Source organism: Hemitrygon akajei, chromosome 21, assembly GCF_048418815.1.
Source record: "Hemitrygon akajei chromosome 21, sHemAka1.3, whole genome shotgun sequence".
Taxonomy (NCBI): domain Eukaryota; kingdom Metazoa; phylum Chordata; class Chondrichthyes; order Myliobatiformes; family Dasyatidae; genus Hemitrygon; species Hemitrygon akajei.
The window spans coordinates 66,725,689-66,751,717 of NC_133144.1; the positions used below are offsets into that span (position 1 = coordinate 66,725,689).

At 42.1% G+C, this 26,029-nt stretch overlaps 1 protein-coding gene across 1 annotated transcript in view; it reads left to right on the top strand.

The window, feature by feature from the left end:
- Window positions 1-26,029, top strand: part of wdfy4 (WDFY family member 4) — a 427,205-nt gene that overhangs the window by 156,811 nt on the left and 244,365 nt on the right. The window contains exons 38-40 of the mRNA XM_073025649.1: window positions 197-312; window positions 1,353-1,544; window positions 6,161-6,306. Of these exons, the coding sequence (XP_072881750.1) occupies window positions 197-312; window positions 1,353-1,544; window positions 6,161-6,306 (454 nt within the window). The remainder of the gene's footprint in view (window positions 1-196; window positions 313-1,352; window positions 1,545-6,160; window positions 6,307-26,029) is intronic.

Genomic DNA, 26,029 nt, shown 5'->3' on the forward strand with positions numbered 1-26,029 from the left:
GGCCGAGCTGGCCTGTTTCCGTGCTGTAATTGTTATATGGTTATTGATTCTATTGTGTTTCTGTATCATGCTTAAAGGATGTTAACTGAGTGACCTATCTCCTGAGTCAAAACGAGCCACCTGATTTACTCCCATTGATATACTGTTTCCATTGGGTGGTTCCTCTGCTATGAGCTTATCTTACTCCATTTTCCAGTTATCCTGAGGGCTTTGGAGTGGGAACTGGCAGCAAAAAGGCCTCCTGGATTTTACAATCCACAGCAACCAGTGAGCAATATGATGGATCCTTCGAGTCTTTTCACACACACAATGGTAAGGATTGTCTGTTCAAAGCAAGTGAATAAATGATTAGTTAATTTTCAAACAATTTGTCTTCTGAACTTCAGAATCAGGTTTAATATCACTGGAAGATGTTGTGAAATATGTTTTTGACAGCAATATATTGCAATACATATAAATTACAGTAGGAAATATATATATATTTATATGTATTGCAAATTAAATTAAGTAGTGTAAAAAGGGAAAAATACTGAGGTAGCGTACATGAATTGATTGTCCATTCAGAAGTCTACTGGTGGTGAGGGATTAATTTTGTTAGGTGTGTACATATTTCAGGCAGGATACTGGATCTGGGAGTGTGGTAATAGGAACTGACTCAGGGACATTAACGAGGGGTGGGGCTGGAATCACATTAGCCACACTTGATGGCAAGGCCTAGTTCTTCTTCCTGAAAAACGAGTGACCCAAGTGAATATTTGCTGTGATTTGACAGGGTCCATTGTCATTTTCAACCAGAATTTAGTGAATTCACTTCCATGTATGTCTGTTACATGTAGTTGTTCAGTTGCTGGTTTTGACCTGTGACCTTTACCCACTGCAGACTATCCTCACCACAGACCGTAAGAACATAGATACAGGAGCAGCATCAGGGCTTCAGGCCTGTTTCACTAGTTCATCATGGCTGATTTATTATCTCTCTCAACCCGTGTGAGAGTGGGAAAAGAGCTTGCTTTGAGTCATAGAGTCATAAAAAGTTACAACACTAGGCTGTGCCAAACCATTTAAACTGCCTACTCCCATCGCCCACAATTCCTTTCTCTCCACAGACGCCCTCAGTCCGCTGAGTTCCCAAGCACATTAAGAACATTGAGCAGTACAGCATTGTACAGGCCCTTTGGCCCATGATGTTGTGCCAACCTTTTAATCCACTCCAAGATCAATCTGATCCTTCCCTCCTACATAGCTCTCAGTTTGTCTTTCATCCATGTTGTATTTAGGTTTGTATGTAGTCAGCGAAATAGCAACAAAAGCAGTATTTTTATTGAGATGTTCTTTGTGCTTTGAATTGCAAGTTCAACGAGAGGTTTTCGATTTGGTTGAATGGGTGTGGAATCATCTCATGGTACAGAGAAGATCGAGCCTGGAGGACTGCTGCAAGATTGACCTCTCTGTAAAGCAGGGCTCCAGTGAAAAGATCATTGACATTTCTGAGGTCTCTCCACTCTGGGAAGAGTCAGCAACAAAAGCATGGCTTCAATATATCGGTCAGTACATTGAAGGCTCAGTTGGAACTGAAGGGAGGTTGTAAGCTTTGGTTTAAGCTGAGACAAGAACAGGAAACATTAGAAACGCTGAGCAGATCAGGCAGTATCTGTAGACAGAGAAACAGAGCTAACTTTTCAGGTTAACGACCTGTTGAGTGTTTCCACCATTTTATTTCAGACTCTCAGCATCTGCACTTATTTTTAATGATTTTCAGTTTATTTTCTTCTTAACCAGATGTTACAATAGCGTAGCGGTTAGCACGATGCCATTGCAGCTCGGGGTGTTAGAGCTCGGAGTTCAATTCTGATGTCACCTGTAAGGAGTCTCAGTACCACCTCCCCATGGGATGCGTGGGTTTTCTCTGCGCTATATCTTTCAATAAAATTAGAAAGTAAAATCCTATTGCCCGATTCCTTTTCCCTCAGGAGGTAACAATGCTGATGCTGGACTCTGGAGTGAACCTGGTAGAATCCAAAGGGTCAGACAGCATCTGTGGAGGCAACGGCATGGTTGACGTTTCAGGCAGTGATGCTGCATTACATCAAAGCTCTCAACCTGAAACATTGACCATCTTTTTGACTCCTCTCTTGTAGTCAGGGTTCTCTCAGCCTTCTCCCAGGGAAATAATTGCAAGATCAGAATATCCCAACGGAGCGTATTTATCTATCTATCTATTTATTTATTTAGCGATACAGTGTGAAATAAACCCTTATGGCTCTTTGAGCCTTTGCCACCCAACAGCCTCGGAAATCCCCCAATATAACTCTAAGCTAATCATGGGACAATTTACAATGACGGATTAACTTACTAACTGGGAACGCCTTTGGGTGGTGGGAGGAAACTGAGCATCTGGAGGAAACCCACTGGCACACAGGGAAGTAGGTACAAACTTGCTCACAAACGACACCAGAATTGAAGTCTGACCTCTAATGACCCAAGCTGTAATAGCTTCACTACCGTGGTGTGTTGTACTACAAGCATTCAGATTAGGAACAAGGTCTCTCATGTTCACTCCACCATTTAATAAGATTGCAGTTGATATGATTGTAATTACAGCCCCACATTTCAGACAACATGCAAAACAAAGTATTTTACTATACCTTGGGACATGTGAGAATAATAAACAAATTTACTATGTTATGTTAGAACTGGATAGCCTTTCACCATTTACATAATATTTTGTTCTGTGTTGTTTTCCTATTAAGTTATTATCAATATAACATTTCGTACATTATATTCTATCTTTGTCCACTCACTAAAACAATCTACACTCAGTGGTCAACTTATTAGGTACACCTGTACACCTGCTCGTTAATGCAAATATCTAACCAGCCAATCATGTGACAGCAGGTCAATACATAAAAGCATTCAGACCAATCATCACAATGGCGAAGAAATGTGATCAAAATTACTTTGATTGTGGAATGATTGTTGGTGCCAGACGGGATGGTTTGAGTATTTCAGAAACTGCTGATCTGGGATTTTCACACACAATAGTCTATAGAGTTTATAGAAAATAGTGCGAAAAACAAAAAAAAATCCAATGAGCGGTAGTTCAGAGAGTGAAAACTCCTTGTATAATGACAGAAGTCAAGGGAGAATGGCCAGACTGGTTCAAGCTGACAGGAAGGTGATAATAACTCAAGTAACCATGCAGTGGAGTGCAGAAGAGCACCTCTGAATGCACGACATATCAAACCATGAAATGGATGGACAACAGCAGCAGAAGACCACAAACATATACTCTGTGATCACATTATTAGCAATCTCCAGTACCTGTTAACGTAACCACTGAGTGAAATCTCCTTATGATGGTATATTTATAGTTTGTAGGTGTTTATGAGAAGGACAGTGACTTATTTATTTACTGCTCATTTCGCTACTGGAGTTCAGGGCAGCAATGAAGGTTCTCCATCTCTCGCATCGTTCAGAGCTTCCTTCATTGTGCGGGTAGAACATAGAACATAGAACAGTACAGCACAGTACAGGCCCTTCGGCCCACAATGTTGTGCTGACCCTCAAACCCTGCCTCCCATATAACCCCCTACTTTAAATTCCTCCATATACCTGTCTAGTAGTCTCTTAAACTTCACTAGTGTATCTGTCTCCACCACTGACTCAGGCAGTGTATTCCACGCACCAACCACTCTCTGAGTGAAAAACCTTCCTCTACTATCCCCCTTGAACTTCCCTCCCCTTACCTTAAAGCCATGTCCCCTTGTACTGAGCAGTGGTGCCCTGGGGAAGAGGTGCTGGCTGTCTACTCTGTCTGTTCCTCTTAATATCTTGTACACCTCTATCATGTCTCCTCTCATCCTCCTTCTCTCCAAAGAGTAAAGCCCTAGCTCCCATAATCTCTGATCATAATCCATACTCTCTAAACCAGGCAGCATCCTGGTAAATCTCCTCTGTACCCTTTCAATGCTTCCACATCCTTCCTATAGTGAGGTGACCAGTACTGGACACAGTACTCCAAATGTGGCCTAACTAGAGTTTTATAGAGCTGCATCATTATATCGCGTCTCTTAAACTCTATCCCTTGACTTATGAAAGCTAACACCCCATAAGCTTTCTTAACTACCCTATCTACCTGTGAGGCAACTTTCAGGGATCTGTGGACATGTACCCCCAGATCCCTCTGCTCCTCCACACTACCAAGTATCCTGCCATTTACTTTATACTCTGCCTTGGAGTTTGTCCTTCCAAAGTGTACCACCTCACACTTCTCTGGGTTCAACTCCATCTGTCACTTCTCAGCCCACTTCTGCATCCTATCAATGTCTCTCTGCAATCTTTGACAATCCTCTACACTATCTACAACACCACCAACCTTTGTGTCGTCTGCAAACTTGCCAACCCACCCTTCTAACCCCACATCCAGGTCGCTAATAAAAATCACAAAAACTAGAGGTCCCAGAACAGATCCTTGTGGGACACCACTAGTCACAATCCTCCAATCTGAATGTACTCCCTCCACCACGACCCTCTGCCTTCTGCAGGCAAGCCAATTCTGAATCCACCTGGCCAAACTTCCCTGGATCCCATGCCTTCTGACTTTCTGAATAAGCCTACTGTGTGGAACCTTGTCAAATGCCTTACTAAAATCCATGTAGATCACATCCACTGCACTACCCTCATATATATGCCTGGTCACCTCCTCAAAGATCAGGCTTGTTAGGCACAATCTGCCCTTCACAAAACCATGCTGATTGTCCCTGATCAGACCATGATTCTCTAAATGCCCATAGATCCTATCTCTAAGAATCTTTTCCAACAGCTTTCCCACCACAGACGTAAGGCTCACTGGTCTATAATTACCTGGACTATCCCTACTACCTTTTTTGAATAAGGGGACAACATTCGCCTCCCTCCAATCCTCCGGTACCATTCCCGTGGACAACGAGGACATAAAGATCCTAGCCAGATGTTCAGCAATCTCTTCCCTTGCCTCGTGGAGTAGCCTGGGGAATACTCCATCAGACCCCGGGGACTTATCCGTCCTAATGTATTTTAACAACTCCAACACCTCTCTCTTAATATCAACATGCTCTAGAACATCAACCTCACTCATATTGTCCTCACCCTAGCTTCCTCTCGGTTTTCACAACCGTCAGACATACAAGTCCTGGGTGGAAACTCAGGAATACCATCACACTCAGATGTAGAAGGATTCTTCATTGCTGTTTCTGTAACAGTTCAGTTTAATTAGTCAATGTTGTTATCCTTGTACTGAACCCCTGAACCTGGGAGACCAATGGACCACTCTTAGGCTAGTCTCTACCCTTTGACCTGTTTGATATGGTGAACTTACCAAGAGCCAAAGCGTAAAGCCCTGACTCCAGCCAGCATTGCTCTCTGGGTCATTAAGGCACACCGCCTCCAAACCCTGTGATAAGGTTCTGGTCCCCTAGGAGGGCGAACTTACTGAAGTAAATATTTATTTTACCAGATGTAAGGCACACCAGCTTTTTTATTTTTAGCCATGCATTACCACCATTAACCACCTATCTGTATGTCAGGTAAGGCAACAACAAGCTGATTTTATCTTTTCTGAGTGGTTCTGCAGCTCAAGTTTTCATGTTCTTCCACATGAATCATCCTGTGGTGATCACAAGCGTTTACTCAAGGTAAATCGCTGGAGGGTGCTTGACTTTTTAATTCAAGATTCAAGATTGTTTAATGTCATTTCCAGTACACAAGTAAAATGGAGATCAAAATAATTGTTACTCTGGATCCGGTGTAGCACAAGAAATCAAAATAAGATAAAGAACACAATAATAAAAAACACAATCAATATAAATACATAAGACAGCTTATATACATAGATTGATTGTATGTCCATAAAGTGACACTCGACACAGGAGTGTCTGTACATAAGTTGACTCTGACAGGAAATGATAGAGTAGTGGAGGTTGGGGGTGTAGGGGGTGGGTTAGTGGGTGGAGGTGGTGATCAGCCTTACTGCTTGGGGATAGCAACTGTTTTTGAGTCTGGTGGTCTTGGTGTGGATGCTATGTAGCCTCCTCCCTGATGGGAGTGGGACAAACAGTCCATGAGCAGGGTGGGTGGGATCCTTTGTGATGCTCCTTAATCTGGATTTGCTTTTGTTTCTCAGCTTCAGAGAAGAAGAACATCTGCAGTAAAAGTGTCCCAGCGCAGGTTCAGCAGAATAAAACAGAATGGTTCTCCGAGAGCCTGTCTACAGCCGTGCGTTTGGTGGGCAAGCGGCTTTCAAGAGAATCCCATGATTTAACTATAAAGGTATATTCCCAAATATGTTTCCTTTTGCCTTGACTTGTTGAAAATTCTCCCTTTCCTGATCCCTCTGCTAAATTTTCCAGTATAGTAACAAACACTGCAGGTGCTGAACATATAAAGAAGCAGAAAATGCTAAATGTACACAGGCAGGTCAAGCAGCGTCTGCAGGGAAAGAAACTATGACATGATAGACCTGAAGATGAAGAGTCATCATTACAAGATAAGGTGCCACGGTAGTGTAGCAGTTAGCTTGACACTATTACATCTTGGGGTGTCAGAGTTTAAAGTTCAATCCTGAAGTTCTCTGTAAGGAATCTCTGTACATCTTCCCTGTGGAATGTGTGGGTTTCCTCCAGGTGCTCTGGTTTCCTCCCACAGTCCAAAGATGTACCAGGTAGGTTAATTGCCTTGTGATTAGCTCAGGGTGAAATTGGGGCTGTTGGGGTACCAATAGATAGATGGATAGACAGATATCAGAAAAGAGGCAGTCATTTAAAACATGTACATATTTCTCCCTGTAGAGGTTGGTGAACCTCTGGAATTTTCTACACTGAGGTTGAGCTTTGGGTGCATTATTGAAAGCTGGGGATTGACAACTGACACAGACGGGAAGACGAGCTCTGAGGCAGGTCAGCCATGGTCATACTGAGTGGCAGGACATGCTTGAGGGGTCCAGTGACCTGCTGTGGATGTTCTTATGAAACCTGTTAAGAAGACCTTAGGTGAGTTGAGTTTCACTAAATGAGAAATGACACAGTGTTGGTCTGTGTGTAAGGATGACTTAGGCAATGTGGACAGTATGTGTGTGGAAGAAAGCTTGGGGAGTAGTATCGTTGGATCTTTGGATTATGGTGTGTTGGCCTTGATTAGTCAGTGAAATGAGTTCAAGAGCTGCAAGGTAATGCTGCTGCTCTATAAAACCCTGGCTAGACCAGACTTGGATTATTGTGCCCAATTCTGCTCGTCTCATTAAAGGATGTGGAAGCTTTGGAGAGGATGCAGAGGAGATTTGCCAAGATGATGCCCAGATTTGAGATTATGTCTTATGAGAATAGGTTGAGTAAACTGGACTTTTCTTTTTGGAGTGAAGGAAGATGAGAGGTGTCCTGATAGAGGTGTACAAGATGTTGTGTCCATTCTGGGGCAGCTCACTCACCATTGGTCCCCACTGTTTGTCAGCTCTCAGCTCAGGCTCCAAGTGGCTGTTTGCATGTGACAGTGGCCACACCCTGGTACACCACTTCGGCAGGTGGGCTAAACCAGATTAGGGTAGCCAGTGGGCCTCATACCCTAGTGAATGAGGACATGCCTGTCCTAGCATGTGAATTCTGGTCTGGTGGATTTGGTGGATGAGACTTACAGTAAAATTCAATGGCTAGGAAGCGATGGAGAGCAATGGACATGACAAGGCACGGAAGACTTCATGGTCATCCACTGCAACCATGGAAGACCTCAGTTTGTGATACTTGTTTGTAGCACTGGACCCAAACTTCTGAGGTTAAGAGAGTAGAACTGCCCCAATACAATGGCTTTTCCTGACATGGTTTCCTGTCATCATCAGATATGATGGAGACCCACCACAAGATGATAAGAGGCATAGATCAAGTGGACAGCCAGGCTGGCAATGATTAATACAAGGGGCATAATTTTAAGGTGACTGGAGGAAAGTATAGAGGTGATGTCAGATGTATGTTTTTTACACAGAGAGTGGTGGGTGCATGGACTGACCTACCAGGGAGTGGTAGTAGATGTAGGCCCATTAGGAACATATATGAGACTCTTAGACAGGCACATAGATGATAGACAAATGGATGGCTGTGTAGGAGGAAGGGGTTAGATTTATTTTAGAGTAGGTTCAAAGGTCGGCACAACATTGTGGGCCGAAGATCCTGCAATGTGTTGTACTGTTCAATATTCTCTGGTGTGTAGACTATTAGTGGAGATCATCAGGGTCTGGTAACATGACTTACCTGGAGGATGTGGGATGACGAGGGGCCTGACCACCATTAAATTCAAGAAAACGTTACCAGGTACAGGTGTGGCAGAACAATGGGGGATTTTTAAAGACTGGATCAAATAAACTTGTTGATGGGAGACAGAGGGTAGATGCTTTTCTGACTGGAAAAATGTGATCAAAGGTACACCACAGAGATCATTGATGGAATCTTCGATGTTTGTCATATATTTGTTAAAGATATAGAATTGTTTAAAGCTGTTTAATGTCATTTCCTGTACACAAGTGTCAGGAAAGTGAAATGATTGTTACTGCTGATTTGATGCAGCATATACATTAGGAAAAGAGACACAAAAGATAGCTTATATACATAGATTTATTTTATGTCCATAAAGTGATGCTGGGCTGTACATAAGGTGACTAAGGGGGAATAATAAAGTAGTGGTGGAGTTATGGGTAGAGGTGTTGATCAGCCTTACTGCTTTGGGGAAGGTAACTGATTTCGAGTCCAGTGGTCGTGGTGTGGATGCTACATGTTATGTTAGCAGCTTGGTTATGAATGTAGGAGGCATAATTAGTAAGTTTATCAATGACTCAAGTGTTGGTGGTGGTGTGGAAATGAGGGTGATTGTCTAAGGATACAACAGAATGTAGATGAGCTGAAAGTTTGGGTGCAACATTGGCAGGTGGCATTTCAACCCGAAAGGTGTGATGTGATGCATTTTGGAAAGTCAGGGTGTAGGGCATCTACAGTAAATCATAGAGCTCAAGGGAATGTTGATAAGCAGAGAGACCTGGGATTTCAAGTCCATAGTTCCCTGAAAGAGGCAACTGAGGTTGATTGAGTTGCAAAGAAGGCACGTGGCATACTTGTCTTCACAGTTGGAGCATAGAAGACTGCATTGCAACTTCACAATCTGAGTCTAAATCTAAACGAGCAGAGTTTATCACCTTTTTTGATGGTTGTCTAAAATCGATCAGAGTTCTCGGCCTGAATTTAATTCCTGTAGATTCTAGATCCCTTGAAGGCTATGTGGAGCTAAATCTCAGAGAGAGGCAAGCGCTGGTTTCACAAATTTATAATTTCTTCCATTCCTCCTGCTGATTTAGATAATATCAACTTGGGTGATTTCTATTGTGGACCTCTGAGATCCTACGACAACAAGCAATGTTCCTCTCCCTCTATATTTCCCAGGCACGTGTTAAGTTCCATTGCCAAATTCCTTTATGCCGATGCTACTTTGGAAATTACTGGTTACAAACGCTTCACAGTGAAGTACATGCCTGACCTGAGGAGTGCAGAGTTAGTTACCAGAGTGAAATGTGAGATGAGTATTGTTGCAACATCCAGCTTTCAGTGCATCAAGTGCTACAACTGCACATGAAACCTCCACCTGAAGTTGTGGAAAGGATTTACCAGAACAACATACACAAAATACTGGAGGAATGAAAGAGGTCAGGCAGCATCTATGGAGGGTAACAAACAGTCAACGTAAGGGTCTCGGCCTGAAACATCGACTGTACTCTTCCTTTGATACTGCCTGTCCCCCAGCATTTTGTGTATGTTGCTTGGATTTCAAGCATCTGCAGATTTTCTCCTGTTAGTCAATGTTTCAGGCTGAGACCTTTCATCAGAGCCTGAAACGTTGACTGTTTATTCATTTGCATAGATGCTGCCTGACCTACAGAGATGCCCCTGCACTTTGTGCGTTGCTCTGGATTTCCAGCATCTGCAGAAACTCCTGTGTTCACAGATTTGCTGGTATCTCTACAGTTCAAAGTGGCAAGTTTTAGATAGGAGGATTACTAAACAATGAAATTTCTGTCACAGGTACAAGTGTAAGCTGTGATGTCATAGCAGAAAGCATAGAGAATTTGCCCAAGGGTCTGTTTAATTATTTTTAAAAATTAATTTTGATTATTACAGCTGATTACACCTCAGTGAGCAGTGTAATTGGTATTTGTTAATTTATCCCTTGGAACATTTTGTAGAACAAGCTTTTGCTGTTGAAGGTTAAAGACTCTTTTATTGGTTTTCCTCTAAATATATCCACATCATTAGTTCTTCCAGTGGAAATGTTACCATCTGGAAAATGCAGCTTTGAGACATAACTCATGCACGAATGCATGAAATTAGTGTTTTTGCAACTCCTGCTTTAGTTCCTAGACAAAAGGACTGTAATTAAGTAAATTGTGATCAGAGAAAACATTATTCATCATCTTGTGATCTCCTTTAACATGTAGCCTTCCGACAACCTATCAAGCCTTTGATAAATGACTACACCGTCAGCCTTTTATTTCCTTAATCTTAAATGTCTCTTCATTTTCTTAGTGTAAAAGATCATTACTAGTACCAGTGATCGGTTGTGAATGGTCCAAAGTTTTAGAGTTACTGTTGAAGTTTTCCAATACAGTTGTTGGAGTTCAAACTAATGGCTAACTTTAAAACTTAAGGTTCCTATCTAATTTTAGATATAATTCCATATTTATATATTTAAAAACCAGAGGGCATGCATTTAAGGTGAGAAGGGGGTAATTTCAAAAGAAACGTGAGAGGCAAGCTTTTTTACAGAGAGTGGCGGATGCCTGGAATACGCTGCCTGGGGTGGTGGAAGGGGCATTAGGGACATTTAGATAGGCACATGGACGTGAAGAAATTGGAAGGGTATAGGTATTGTATAGACAGAAAGGATGAGTTTAGTTGGCCACTTGATAATTAATTTAATTTGTTTGGCACAACATTGTGGGCCAAAAGGCCTGTTCCAGTGTGGTATGTTTCTATGTTCTATATAATTAGATGGAAATCTTAAAGAGAGAAAATATTAGCTTTATTTGTCATATGGGCATTGAAACATACTGTGATATGCATCTTTTGGATCAAAGAAAATCAGCAAGACCGTGCACATCCAGCATCAACATAGCATGCCCACGCCTTACTGACCCTTACTTTGGAATGTGGGAGGAAACCGGAGCACCCAGAGGAAAACTTACAGTATATATGCTAAAACTTTAACTGTATACTCATTTGTCCACTGTCTAGCTTATTGGTTTATCTTATCTATTTTTCTCAACAGTAATTAGATAATTACATAAGTTATAAGTATTGCCCCGATGCATTGCTAAATCAAGCACTTGGTGTAGAGGGGCGATATTTAACAAACTGGCACAGTCCCATTTATATCAGTTCTGAATTATTTTCTTTTTTGTCCTGCTTGAAAACACCTTGACTTCTCTTTTTGTCACACTGAAAACATCTCCAAAACTTTATTATTTAAAAAACATGGTAAAGAAACATCTGCCTTCCTCCGTTTCCCTCGATATTGGACTGTCTTGTGAACAAAAATGCACTAATAATAATACACCAGACCCTCTATCCCAGATGTTCAACTATGTTATAGATAGCAATGAATCCTAAAATGCTGACTTGTACTTCAAACCACCAATATATGATTAATGGTCACATCAAATTTTATGAAGACTCCAGCACAAATGTCAGTAAAGCTTCAAATAAGCTGGATCTTTATTTAGGATCTGACAATGTCTTTACATTTATACAGGTCGGTTATAATTCTCTGATTGAAACCGTTCCTAATTTTGAACACATCACAGATATTATATTAATTTATTTTAAAGTCTTTTGTAACATAACCAGAATAACTTATCATGTAACAACAGAGACAGTACTTCACAAGTGTAACAGAGGCAGTACTTCACAAGTATAACAATAGAGGCAGTACTTCACAAGTATAACAGAGGCAGTACTTCACAAGTATAACAACAGAGGCAGTACATCACAAGTATAACAGAGGCAGTACTTCACAAGTGTAACAGAGGAGGTACTTCACAAGTGTAAAAGAGGCAGTACTTCACAAGTATAACAGAGGCAGTACTTCACAAGTATAACAACAGAGGCAGTAATTCACAAGTGTAACAACAGTGGCAGTACTTCACAAGTGTAACAGAGGCAGTACTTCACAAGTAGAACAGAGGCAGTACTTCACAAGTGTAACAACAGTGGCAGTACTTCACAAGTATAACAGAGGCAGTACTTCACAAGTATAACAGAGGCAGTACTTCACAAGTGTAACAACAGTGGCAGTACTTCACAAGTATAACAGAGGCAGTACTTCACAAGTAGAACAGAGGCAGTACTTCACAAGTAGAACAGAGGCAGTACTTCACAAGTGTAACAACAGAGGCAGTACTTCACAAGTATAACAGGGGCAGTACTTCACTAGTATAACAACAGAGGCAGTACTTCACAAGTGTAACAGAGGCAGTACTTCACAAGTGTAACAACAGAGGCAGTACTGCACAAGTGTAACAACAGAGGCAGTACTTCACAAGTGTAACAGAGGTAGTACTGCACAAGTGTAACAACAGAGGCAGTACTTCACATGTGTAACAACAGAGGCAGTACTTCACAAGTGTAACAACATGCCAGTACTTCACAAGTATAACAGAGGCAGTACTTCACAAATGTAACAGAGGCAGTACTTCACAAGTGTAACAACAGAGGCAGTACTTCACAAGTAGAACACAGGCAGTACTTCACAAGTGTAACAGACGCAGTACTTCACAAGTATAACAGAGACAATACTTCACAAGTGTAACAAAAGAGGCAGTACTTCACAAGTGTAACAACAGAGGCAGTACTTCACAAGTGTAACAACAGAGGCAGTACTTCATAGGTGTAACAGATGCAGTACTTCACAAGTGTAACAGAGGTAGTACTTCACAAGTGTAACAACAGAGGCAGTACTTCATAGGTGTAACAGATGCAGTACTTCACAAGTGTAACAGAGGTAGTACTTCACAAGTGTAACAGAGGCAGTACTTCACAAGTAGAACAGAGGCAGTACTTCACAAGTATAACAACAGAGGCAGTACTTCACAAGTGTAACAGACGCAGTACTTCACAAGTAGAACACAGGCAGTACTTCACAAGTGTAACAGAGGCAGTACTTCACAAGTGTAACAACAGAGACAGTACTTCACAAGTATAACAACAGAGGCAGTACTTCACAAGTATAACAGAGGCAGTACTTCACAAGTATAATAGAGGCAGTACTTCACAAGTGTAACAAAAGAGGCAGTACTTCACAAGTGTAACAGACGCAGTACTTCACAAGTATAACAGAGACAATACTTCACAAGTGTAACAAAAGAGGCAGTACTTCACAAGTGTAACAACAGAGGCAGTACTTCACAAGTGTAACAACAGAGGCAGTACTTCATAGGTGTAACAGATGCAGTACTTCACAAGTGTAACAGAGGTAGTACTTCACAAGTGTAACAACAGAGGCAGTACTTCATAGGTGTAACAGATGCAGTACTTCACAAGTGTAACAGAGGTAGTACTTCACAAGTGTAACAGAGGCAGTACTTCACAAGTAGAACAGAGGCAGTACTTCACAAGTATAACAACAGAGGCAGTACTTCACAAGTGTAACAGACGCAGTACTTCACAAGTAGAACACAGGCAGTACTTCACAAGTGTAACAGAGGCAGTACTTCACAAGTGTAACAACAGAGACAGTACTTCACAAGTATAACAACAGAGGCAGTACTTCACAAGTATAACAGAGGCAGTACTTCACAAGTATAATAGAGGCAGTACTTCACAAGTGTAACAGAGGCAGTACTTCACAAGTATAACAACAGTGGCAGTACCTCACAAGTGTTACAGAGGCAGTACTTCACAAGTATAGCAGAGGCAGTACTTCACAAGTATAACAGAGGCAGTACTTCACAAGTGTAACAACAGAGGCAGTACTTCACATGTATAACAAAAGTGGCAGTACTTGACAAGTATAACGGAGGCAGTACTTCACAAGTATAAGAGAGGCAGTACTTCACAAGTGTAACAACAGCGGCAGTACGTCACATGTGTAACAAAAGTGGCAGTACTTGACAAGTATAACGGAGGCACTACTTCACAAGTATAACAGCGGCAGTACTTCACAAGTATAACAGAGGCAGTACTTCACAGGTGTAACAACAGAGGCAGTACTTCACAACTAGAACAGAGGCAGTACTGCACACATGTAACAACAGAGGCAGTACTTCACAAGTATAACAGACACAGTACTTCACAAATGTAACAGAGGCAGTAGTTCACAAGTGTAACAGAGGCAGTAGATCACAAGTGTAACAGAGGCAGTACTTCACAAGTGTAACAACAGAGGCAGTACTTCACAAGTGTAACAACAGAGGCAGTACTTCACAAGTGTAACAACAGAGGCAGTACTGCACAAGTGTAACAACAGAGGCAGTTCTGCACAAGTGTAACAACAGAGGCTGTACTTCACAAGTGTAACAACAGAGGCAGTACTGCGAAAGTGTAACAACAGAAGCTGTACTTCACAAGTGTAACAACAGAGGCAGTACTTCACAAGTGTAACAGAGGTTGTACTGCACAAGTGTAACAACAGATGCAGTACTTCACAAGTGTAACAGAGGTTGTACTGCACAAGTGTAACAACAGAGGCAGTACTTCACAAGTGTAACAACATGCCAGTACTTCACAAGTATAACAGAGGCAGTACTTCACAAGTGTAACAGAGGCAGTACTTCACAAGTGTAACAACAGAGGCAGTACTTCACAAGTGTAACAGAGGCAGTACTTCACAAGTATAGCAGAAGCAGTACTTCAGAAGTGTAACAGAGGCAGTACTTCACAAGTGTAACAACAGAGGCAGTACTTCACAAGTAGAACAGAGGCAGTACTTCACAAGTAGAACAGAGGCAGTACTTCACAAGTGTAACAGAGGCAGTAGTTCACAAGTGTAACAACAGAAGCAGTACTTCACAAGTGTAACAGAGGCTGTACTTCACAAGTGTAATAGACGCAGTACTTCACAAGTGTAACAACAGAGGCAGTAGTTCACAAGTGTAACAGAGGCAGTACTTCACAAGTGTAACAACAGAGGCAGTACTTCACAAGTAGAACAGAGGCAGTTCTGCACAAGTGTAACAACAGAGGCAGTACTTCACAAGTGTAACAACAGAGGCAGTACTTCACAAGTGTAACAGAGGCAGTACTTCACAAGTGTAACAACAGAGTCAGTACTGCGCAAGTGTAACAACAGAGGCAGTACTTCACAAGTGTAACAGATGCAGTACTTCACAAGTGTAACAACAGATGCAGTACTTCACAAGTGTAACAGAAGTTGTACTGCACAAGTGTAACAACAGAGACAGTACTTCACAAGTGTAACAACATGCCAGTACTTCACAAGTATAACAGAGGCAGTACTTCACAAGTGTAACAGAGGCAGTACTTCACAAGTGTAACAACAGAGGCAGTACTTCACAAGTGTAACAGAGGCAGTACTTCACAAGTGTAACAACAGAGGCAGTACTTCACAAGTATAACAACAGAGGCAGTACTTCACAGGTATAACAGAGGCAGTACTTCAGAAGTGTAACAGAGGCAGTACTTCACAAGTGTAACAGAGGCAGTACCTCACAAGTGTAACAGAGGCAGTACTTCACAAGTATAGCAGAGGCAGTACTTCACAAGTATAACAGAGGCGTACTTCACAAGTATAACAGAGGCAGTACTTCACAAGTATAACAGAGGCAGTACTTCACAAGTATAACAGAGGCAGTACTTCACAAGTGTAACAGAGGCAGTACTTCACATGTATAACAGAGGCAGTACTTCACAAGTATAACACAGGCAGTACTTCACAAGTATAGCAGAGGCAGTACTTCACAAGTATAACAGAGGCAGTACTTCACAAGTGTAACAGAGGCAGTACTTCACATGTATAACAACAGTGGCAGTACTTCACAAGTATAACAGAGGCAGTACTTCACAAGTATAACAGAGGCAGTACTTCACATGTGTAACAGAGGCAGTGCTTCACAAGTATAACAGAGGCAGTACTTCACATGTGTAACAGAGGCAGTACTTCACAAGTATAACAGAGGCAGTACTTCACAAGTATAACAGAGGCAGTACTTCACAAGTGTAACAGAGGCAGTACTTCACAAGTATAACAGCGGCAGTACTTCACAAGTATAACAGAGGCAGTACTTCACAAGTGTAACAGAGGCAGTACTTCACAAGTGTAACAACAGAGGCAGTACTTCACAAGTGTAACAGTGGCTGTACTTCACAAGTGTAACAATAGAGACAGTACTTCACAAGTGTAACAGAGGCAGTACTTCACAAGTGCAACAACACAGGCAGTACTTCACAAGTGTAAGAACAGTGGCAGTACTTCACAAGTATAACAGATGCAGTACTTCAGAAGTGTAACAGCAATGGCAGTACTTCACAAGTGTAACAACAGAGGCAGTACTTCACAAGTGTAACAGAGGCAGTACTTCACAAGTGTAACAACAGAGGCAGTACTTCACAAGTATAACGAAGGCAGTACTTCACAAGTGTATCAGAGGCAGTACTTCACAAGTGTATCAGAGGCAGTACTTCACAAGTGTAACAGCAATGGCAGTACTTCACAAGTGTAACAGAGGCAGTACTTCACAAGTGTAACAACAGAGGCAGTACTTCACAAGAATAACGGAGGCAGTACTTCACAAGTGAAACTGAGGTTGTACTGCACAAGCGTAACAACAGAGGCAATACTTCACAAGTGTATCAGAGGCAGTACTTCACAAGTGTATCAGAGGCAGTACTTCACAAGTGTAACAGCAATGGCAGTACTTCACAAGTGTAACAGAGGCAGTACTTCACAAGTGTAACAACAGAGGCAGTACTTCACAAGTATAACGGAGGCAGTACTTCACCAGTGTATCAGAGGCAGTACTTCACAAGTGTATCAGAGGCAGTACTTCACAAGTATAACAGAGGCAGTACTTCACAAGTGTATCAGAGGCAGTTCTTCACAAGTGTATCAGAGGCAGTACTTCACAAGTGTATCCGAGGCAGTACTTCACAAGTGTATCAGAGGCAGTACTTCACAAGTGTATCAGAGGCAGTACTTCACAAGTGTAACAGAGGCAGTACTTCACAAGTGTAACAGCAATTACAGTACTTCACAAGTGTAACAGAGGCAGTACTTCACAAGTGTAACAACAGAGGCAGTACTTCACAAGTATAATGGAGGCAGTACTTCACAAGTGTATCAGAGGCAGTACTTCACAAGTGTATCAGAGGCAGTACTTCACAAGTATAACAGAGGCAGTACTTCACATGTGTAACAGATGCAGCGCTTCACAAGTATAGCAGAGGCAGTACTTCACAAGTTTTACAGAGGCAGTACTTCACAAGTGTAACAGAGTCAGTACTTCACATGTATAACAGAGGCAGTACTTCACAAGTATAACAGAGGCAGTACTTCACAAGTATAGCAGAGGCAGTACTTCACAAGTATAACAGAGGCAGTACTTCACAAGTGTAACAGAGGCAGTACTTCACATGTATAACAACAGTGGCAGTACTTCACAAGTATAACAGAGGCAGTACTTCACAAGTGTAACAGAGGCAGTACTTCACATGTATAACAACAGTGGCAGTACTTCACATGTGTAACAGAGTCAGTACTTCACAAGTGTAACAACAGAGTCAGTACTGCGCAAGTGTAACAACAGAGGCAGTACTTCACAAGTGTAACAGAGGTTGTACTGCACAAGTGTAACAACAGAGGCAGTACTTCACAAGTGTAACAACATGCCAGTACTTCACAAGTATAACAGAGGCAGTACTTCACAAGCTTAACAGAGGCAGTACTTCACAAGTGTAACAACAGAGGCAGTACTTCACAAGTGTAACAGAGGCAGTACTTCACAAGTGTAACAAAAGAGTCAGTACTTCACAAGTATAACAACAGAGGCAGTACTTCACAGGTATAACAGAGGCAGTACTTCAGAAGTGTAACAGAGGCAGTACTTCACAAGTGTAACAGAGGCAGTACTTCACAAGTATAGCAGAGGCAGTACTTCACAAGTATAACAGAGGCGTACTTCACAAGTATAGCAGAGGCAGTACTTCACATGTATAACAGAGGCAGTACTTCACAAGTATAACAGAGGCAGTACTTCACAAGTGTAACAGAGGCAGTAGTTCACATGTATAACAGAGGCAGTACTTCACAAGTATAACACAGGCAGTACTTCACAAGTATAGCAGAGGCAGTACTTCACAAGTGTAACAGAGGCAGTACTTCACAAGTGTAACAGAGGCAGTACTTCACATGTATAACAACAGTGGCAGTACTTCACAAGTATAACAGAGGCAGTACTTCACATGTGTAACAGAGGCAGTGCTTCACAAGTATAACAGAGGCAGTACTTCACATGTGTAACAGAGGCAGTACTTCACAAGTATAACAGAGGCAGTACTTCACAAGTATAACAGAGGCAGTACTTCACAAGTGTAACAGAGGCAGTACTTCACAAGTGTAACAGAGGCAGTACTTCACAAGTGTAACAACAGAGGCAGTACTTCACAAGTGTAACAGAGGCTGTACTTCACAAGTGTAACAACAGAGGCAGTACTTCACAAATGTAACAGATGCAGTACTTCACAAGTGTAACAACAGATGCAGTACTTCACAAGTATAACAGAGGCAGTACTTCACAAGTGTAACAGAGGCAGTACTTCACAAGTGTAACAACAGAGGCAGTACTTCACAAGTATAACAACAGAGGCAGTACATCACAGGTATAACAGAGGCAGTACTTCAGAAGTGTAACAGAGGCAGTACTTCACAAGTGTAACAGAGGCAGTACTTCACATGTATAACAGAGGCAGTACTTCACAAGTATAACACAGGCAGTACTTCACAAGTATAGCAGAGGCAGTACTTCACAAGTATAACAGAGGCAGTACTTCACAAGTGTAACAGAGGCAGTACTTCACATGTATAACAACAGTGGCAGTACTTCACAAGTATAACAGAGGCAGTACTTCACAAGTATAACAGAGGCAGTACTTCACATGTGTAACAGAGGCAGTGCTTCACAAGTATAACAGAGGCAGTACTTCACATGTGTAACAGAGGCAGTACTTCACAAGTATAACAGAGGCAGTACTTCACAAGTATAACAGAGGCAGTACTTCACAAGTGTAACAGAGGCAGTACTTCACAAGTATAACAGCGGCAGTACTTCACAAGTATAACAGAGGCAGTACTTCACAAGTGTAACAGAGGCAGTACTTCACAAGTGTAACAACAGAGGCAGTACTTCACAAGTGTAACAGTGGCTGTACTTCACAAGTGTAACAATAGAGACAGTACTTCACAAGTGTAACAGAGGCAGTACTTCACAAGTGCAACAACACAGGCAGTACTTCACAAGTGTAAGAACAGTGGCAGTACTTCACAAGTATAACAGATGCAGTACTTCAGAAGTGTAACAGCAATGGCAGTACTTCACAAGTGTAACAACAGAGGCAGTACTTCACAAGTGTAACAGAGGCAGTACTTCACAAGTGTAACAACAGAGGCAGTACTTCACAAGTATAACGGAGGCAGTACTTCACAAGTGTATCAGAGGCAGTACTTCACAAGTGTATCAGAGGCAGTACTTCACAAGTGTAACAGCAATGGCAGTACTTCACAAGTGTAACAGAGGCAGTACTTCACAAGTGTAACAACAGAGGCAGTACTTCACAAGAATAACGGAGGCAGTACTTCACAAGTGAAACAGAGGTTGTACTGCACAAGCGTAACAACAGAGGCAATACTTCACAAGTGTATCAGAGGCAGTACTTCACAAGTGTATCAGAGGCAGTACTTCACAAGTGTAACCGCAATGGCAGTACTTCACAAGTGTAACAGAGGCAGTACTTCACAAGTGTAACAACAGAGGCCGTACTTCACAAGTATAACGGAGGCAGTACTTCACCAGTGTATCAGAGGCAGTACTTCACAAGTGTATCAGAGGCAGTACTTCACAAGTATAACAGAGGCAGTACTTCACAAGTGTATCAGAGGCAGTTCTTCACAAGTGTATCAGAGGCAGTACTTCACAAGTGTATCCGAGGCAGTACTTCACAAGTGTAACAGAGGCAGTACTTCACATGTATAACAGAGGCAGTACTTCACAAGTATAACACAGGCAGTACTTCACAAGTATAGCAGAGGCAGTACTTCACAAGTATAACAGAGGCAGTACTTCACAAGTGTAACAGAGGCAGTACTTCACATGTATAACAACAGTGGCAGTACTTCACAAGTATAACAGAGGCAGTACTTCACAAGTATAACAGAGGCAGTACTTCACATGTGTAACAGAGGCAGTGCTTCACAAGTATAACAGAGGCAGTACTTCACATGTGTAACAGAGGCAGTACTTCACAAGTATAACAGAGGCAGTACTTCACAAGTATAACAGAGGCAGTACTTCACAAGTGTAACAGAGGCAGTACTTCACAAGTATAACAGCGGCAGTACTTCACAAGTATAACAGAGGCAGTACTTCACAAGTGTAACAGAGGCAGTACTTCACAAGTGTAACAACAGAGGCAGTACTTCACAAGTGTAACAGTGGCTGTACTTCACAAGTGTAACAATAGAGACAGTACTTCACAAGTGTAACAGAGGCAGTACTTCACAAGTGCAACAACACAGGCAGTACTTCACAAGTGTAAGAACAGTGGCAGTACTTCACAAGTATAACAGATGCAGTACTTCAGAAGTGTAACAGCAATGGCAGTACTTCACAAGTGTAACAACAGAGGCAGTACTTCACAAGTGTAACAGAGGCAGTACTTCACAAGTGTAACAACAGAGGCAGTACTTCACAAGTATAACGAAGGCAGTACTTCACAAGTGTATCAGAGGCAGTACTTCACAAGTGTATCAGAGGCAGTACTTCACAAGTGTAACAGCAATGGCAGTACTTCACAAGTGTAACAGAGGCAGTACTTCACAAGTGTAACAACAGAGGCAGTACTTCACAAGAATAACGGAGGCAGTACTTCACAAGTGAAACTGAGGTTGTACTGCACAAGCGTAACAACAGAGGCAATACTTCACAAGTGTATCAGAGGCAGTACTTCACAAGTGTATCAGAGGCAGTACTTCACAAGTGTAACAGCAATGGCAGTACTTCACAAGTGTAACAGAGGCAGTACTTCACAAGTGTAACAACAGAGGCAGTACTTCACAAGTATAACGGAGGCAGTACTTCACCAGTGTATCAGAGGCAGTACTTCACAAGTGTATCAGAGGCAGTACTTCACAAGTATAACAGAGGCAGTACTTCACAAGTGTATCAGAGGCAGTTCTTCACAAGTGTATCAGAGGCAGTACTTCACAAGTGTATCCGAGGCAGTACTTCACAAGTGTATCAGAGGCAGTACTTCACAAGTGTATCAGAGGCAGTACTTCACAAGTGTAACAGAGGCAGTACTTCACAAGTGTAACAGCAATTACAGTACTTCACAAGTGTAACAGAGGCAGTACTTCACAAGTGTAACAACAGAGGCAGTACTTCACAAGTATAATGGAGGCAGTACTTCACAAGTGTATCAGAGGCAGTACTTCACAAGTGTATCAGAGGCAGTACTTCACAAGTATAACAGAGGCAGTACTTCACATGTGTAACAGATGCAGCGCTTCACAAGTATAGCAGAGGCAGTACTTCACAAGTTTTACAGAGGCAGTACTTCACAAGTGTAACAGAGTCAGTACTTCACATGTATAACAGAGGCAGTACTTCACAAGTATAACAGAGGCAGTACTTCACAAGTATAGCAGAGGCAGTACTTCACAAGTATAACAGAGGCAGTACTTCACAAGTGTAACAGAGGCAGTACTTCACATGTATAACAACAGTGGCAGTACTTCACAAGTATAACAGAGGCAGTACTTCACAAGTGTAACAGAGGCAGTACTTCACATGTATAACAACAGTGGCAGTACTTCACATGTGTAACAGAGTCAGTACTTCACAAGTGTAACAACAGAGTCAGTACTGCGCAAGTGTAACAACAGAGGCAGTACTTCACAAGTGTAACAGAGGTTGTACTGCACAAGTGTAACAACAGAGGCAGTACTTCACAAGTGTAACAACATGCCAGTACTTCACAAGTATAACAGAGGCAGTACTTCACAAGCTTAACAGAGGCAGTACTTCACAAGTGTAACAACAGAGGCAGTACTTCACAAGTGTAACAGAGGCAGTACTTCACAAGTGTAACAAAAGAGTCAGTACTTCACAAGTATAACAACAGAGGCAGTACTTCACAGGTATAACAGAGGCAGTACTTCAGAAGTGTAACAGAGGCAGTACTTCACAAGTGTAACAGAGGCAGTACTTCACAAGTATAGCAGAGGCAGTACTTCACAAGTATAACAGAGGCGTACTTCACAAGTATAGCAGAGGCAGTACTTCACATGTATAACAGAGGCAGTACTTCACAAGTATAACAGAGGCAGTACTTCACAAGTGTAACAGAGGCAGTAGTTCACATGTATAACAGAGGCAGTACTTCACAAGTATAACACAGGCAGTACTTCACAAGTATAGCAGAGGCAGTACTTCACAAGTGTAACAGAGGCAGTACTTCACAAGTGTAACAGAGGCAGTACTTCACATGTATAACAACAGTGGCAGTACTTCACAAGTATAACAGAGGCAGTACTTCACATGTGTAACAGAGGCAGTGCTTCACAAGTATAACAGAGGCAGTACTTCACATGTGTAACAGAGGCAGTACTTCACAAGTATAACAGAGGCAGTACTTCACAAGTATAACAGAGGCAGTACTTCACAAGTGTAACAGAGGCAGTACTTCACAAGTGTAACAGAGGCAGTACTTCACAAGTGTAACAACAGAGGCAGTACTTCACAAGTGTAACAGAGGCTGTACTTCACAAGTGTAACAACAGAGGCAGTACTTCACAAATGTAACAGATGCAGTACTTCACAAGTGTAACAACAGATGCAGTACTTCACAAGTATAACAGAGGCAGTACTTCACAAGTGTAACAGAGGCAGTACTTCACAAGTGTAACAACAGAGGCAGTACTTCACAAGTATAACAACAGAGGCAGTACATCACAGGTATAACAGAGGCAGTACTTCAGAAGTGTAACAGAGGCAGTACTTCACAAGTGTAACAGAGGCAGTACTTCACATGTATAACAGAGGCAGTACTTCACAAGTATAACACAGGCAGTACTTCACAAGTATAGCAGAGGCAGTACTTCACAAGTATAACAGAGGCAGTACTTCACAAGTGTAACAGAGGCAGTACTTCACATGTATAACAACAGTGGCAGTACTTCACAAGTATAACAGAGGCAGTACTTCACAAGTATAACAGAGGCAGTACTTCACATGTGTAACAGAGGCAGTGCTTCACAAGTATAACAGAGGCAGTACTTCACATGTGTAACAGAGGCAGTACTTCACAAGTATAACAGAGGCAGTACTTCACAAGTATAACAGAGGCAGTACTTCACAAGTGTAACAGAGGCAGTACTTCACAAGTATAACAGCGGCAGTACTTCACAAGTATAACAGAGGCAGTACTTCACAAGTGTAACAGAGGCAGTACTTCACAAGTGTAACAACAGAGGCAGTACTTCACAAGTGTAACAGTGGCTGTACTTCACAAGTGTAACAATAGAGACAGTACTTCACAAGTGTAACAGAGGCAGTACTTCACAAGTGCAACAACACAGGCAGTACTTCACAAGTGTAAGAACAGTGGCAGTACTTCACAAGTATAACAGATGCAGTACTTCAGAAGTGTAACAGCAATGGCAGTACTTCACAAGTGTAACAACAGAGGCAGTACTTCACAAGTGTAACAGAGGCAGTACTTCACAAGTGTAACAACAGAGGCAGTACTTCACAAGTATAACGGAGGCAGTACTTCACAAGTGTATCAGAGGCAGTACTTCACAAGTGTATCAGAGGCAGTACTTCACAAGTGTAACAGCAATGGCAGTACTTCACAAGTGTAACAGAGGCAGTACTTCACAAGTGTAACAACAGAGGCAGTACTTCACAAGAATAACGGAGGCAGTACTTCACAAGTGAAACAGAGGTTGTACTGCACAAGCGTAACAACAGAGGCAATACTTCACAAGTGTATCAGAGGCAGTACTTCACAAGTGTATCAGAGGCAGTACTTCACAAGTGTAACCGCAATGGCAGTACTTCACAAGTGTAACAGAGGCAGTACTTCACAAGTGTAACAACAGAGGCAGTACTTCACAAGTATAACGGAGGCAGTACTTCACCAGTGTATCAGAGGCAGTACTTCACAAGTGTATCAGAGGCAGTACTTCACAAGTATAACAGAGGCAGTACTTCACAAGTGTATCAGAGGCAGTTCTTCACAAGTGTATCAGAGGCAGTACTTCACAAGTGTATCCGAGGCAGTACTTCACAAGTGTATCAGAGGCAGTACTTCACAAGTGTATCAGAGGCAGTACTTCACAAGTGTAACAGAGGCAGTACTTCACAAGTGTAACAGCAATTACAGTACTTCACAAGTGTAACAGAGGCAGTACTTCACAAGTGTAACAACAGAGGCAGTACTTCACAAGTATAATGGAGGCAGTACTTCACAAGTGTATCAGAGGCAGTACTTCACAAGTGTATCAGAGGCAGTACTTCACAAGTATAACAGAGGCAGTACTTCACATGTGTAACAGATGCAGCGCTTCACAAGTATAGCAGAGGCAGTACTTCACAAGTTTTACAGAGGCAGTACTTCACAAGTGTAACAGAGTCAGTACTTCACATGTATAACAGAGGCAGTACTTCACAAGTATAACAGAGGCAGTACTTCACAAGTATAGCAGAGGCAGTACTTCACAAGTATAACAGAGGCAGTACTTCACAAGTGTAACAGAGGCAGTACATCACATGTATAACAACAGTGGCAGTACTTCACAAGTATAACAGAGGCAGTACTTCACAAGTGTAACAGAGGCAGTACTTCACATGTATAACAACAGTGGCAGTACTTCACATGTGTAACAGAGTCAGTACTTCACAAGTGTAACAACAGAGTCAGTACTGCGCAAGTGTAACAACAGAGGCAGTACTTCACAAGTGTAACAGAGGTTGTACTGCACAAGTGTAACAACAGAGGCAGTACTTCACAAGTGTAACAACATGCCAGTACTTCACAAGTATAACAGAGGCAGTACTTCACAAGCTTAACAGAGGCAGTACTTCACAAGTGTAACAACAGAGGCAGTACTTCACAAGTGTAACAGAGGCAGTACTTCACAAGTGTAACAACAGAGTCAGTACTTCACAAGTATAACAACAGAGGCAGTACTTCACAGGTATAACAGAGGCAGTACTTCAGAAGTGTAACAGAGGCAGTACTTCACAAGTGTAACAGAGGCAGTACCTCACAAGTGTAACAGAGGCAGTACTTCACAAGTATAGCAGAGGCAGTACTTCACAAGTATAACAGAGGCGTACTTCAGAAGTATAGCAGAGGCAGTACTTCACATGTATAACAGAGGCAGTACTTCACAAGTATAACAGAGGCAGTACTTCACAAGTGTAACAGAGGCAGTACTTCACATGTATAACAGAGGCAGTACTTCACAAGTATAACACAGGCAGTACTTCACAAGTATAGCAGAGGCAGTACTTCACAAGTGTAACAGAGGCAGTACTTCACAAGTGTAACAGAGGCAGTACTTCACATGTATATCAACAGTGGCAGTACTTCACAAGTATAACAGAGGCAGTACTTCACATGTGTAACAGAGGCAGTGCTTCACAAGTATAACAGAGGCAGTACTTCACATGTGTAACAGAGGCAGTACTTCACAAGTATAACAGAGGCAGTACTTCACAAGTGTAACAACA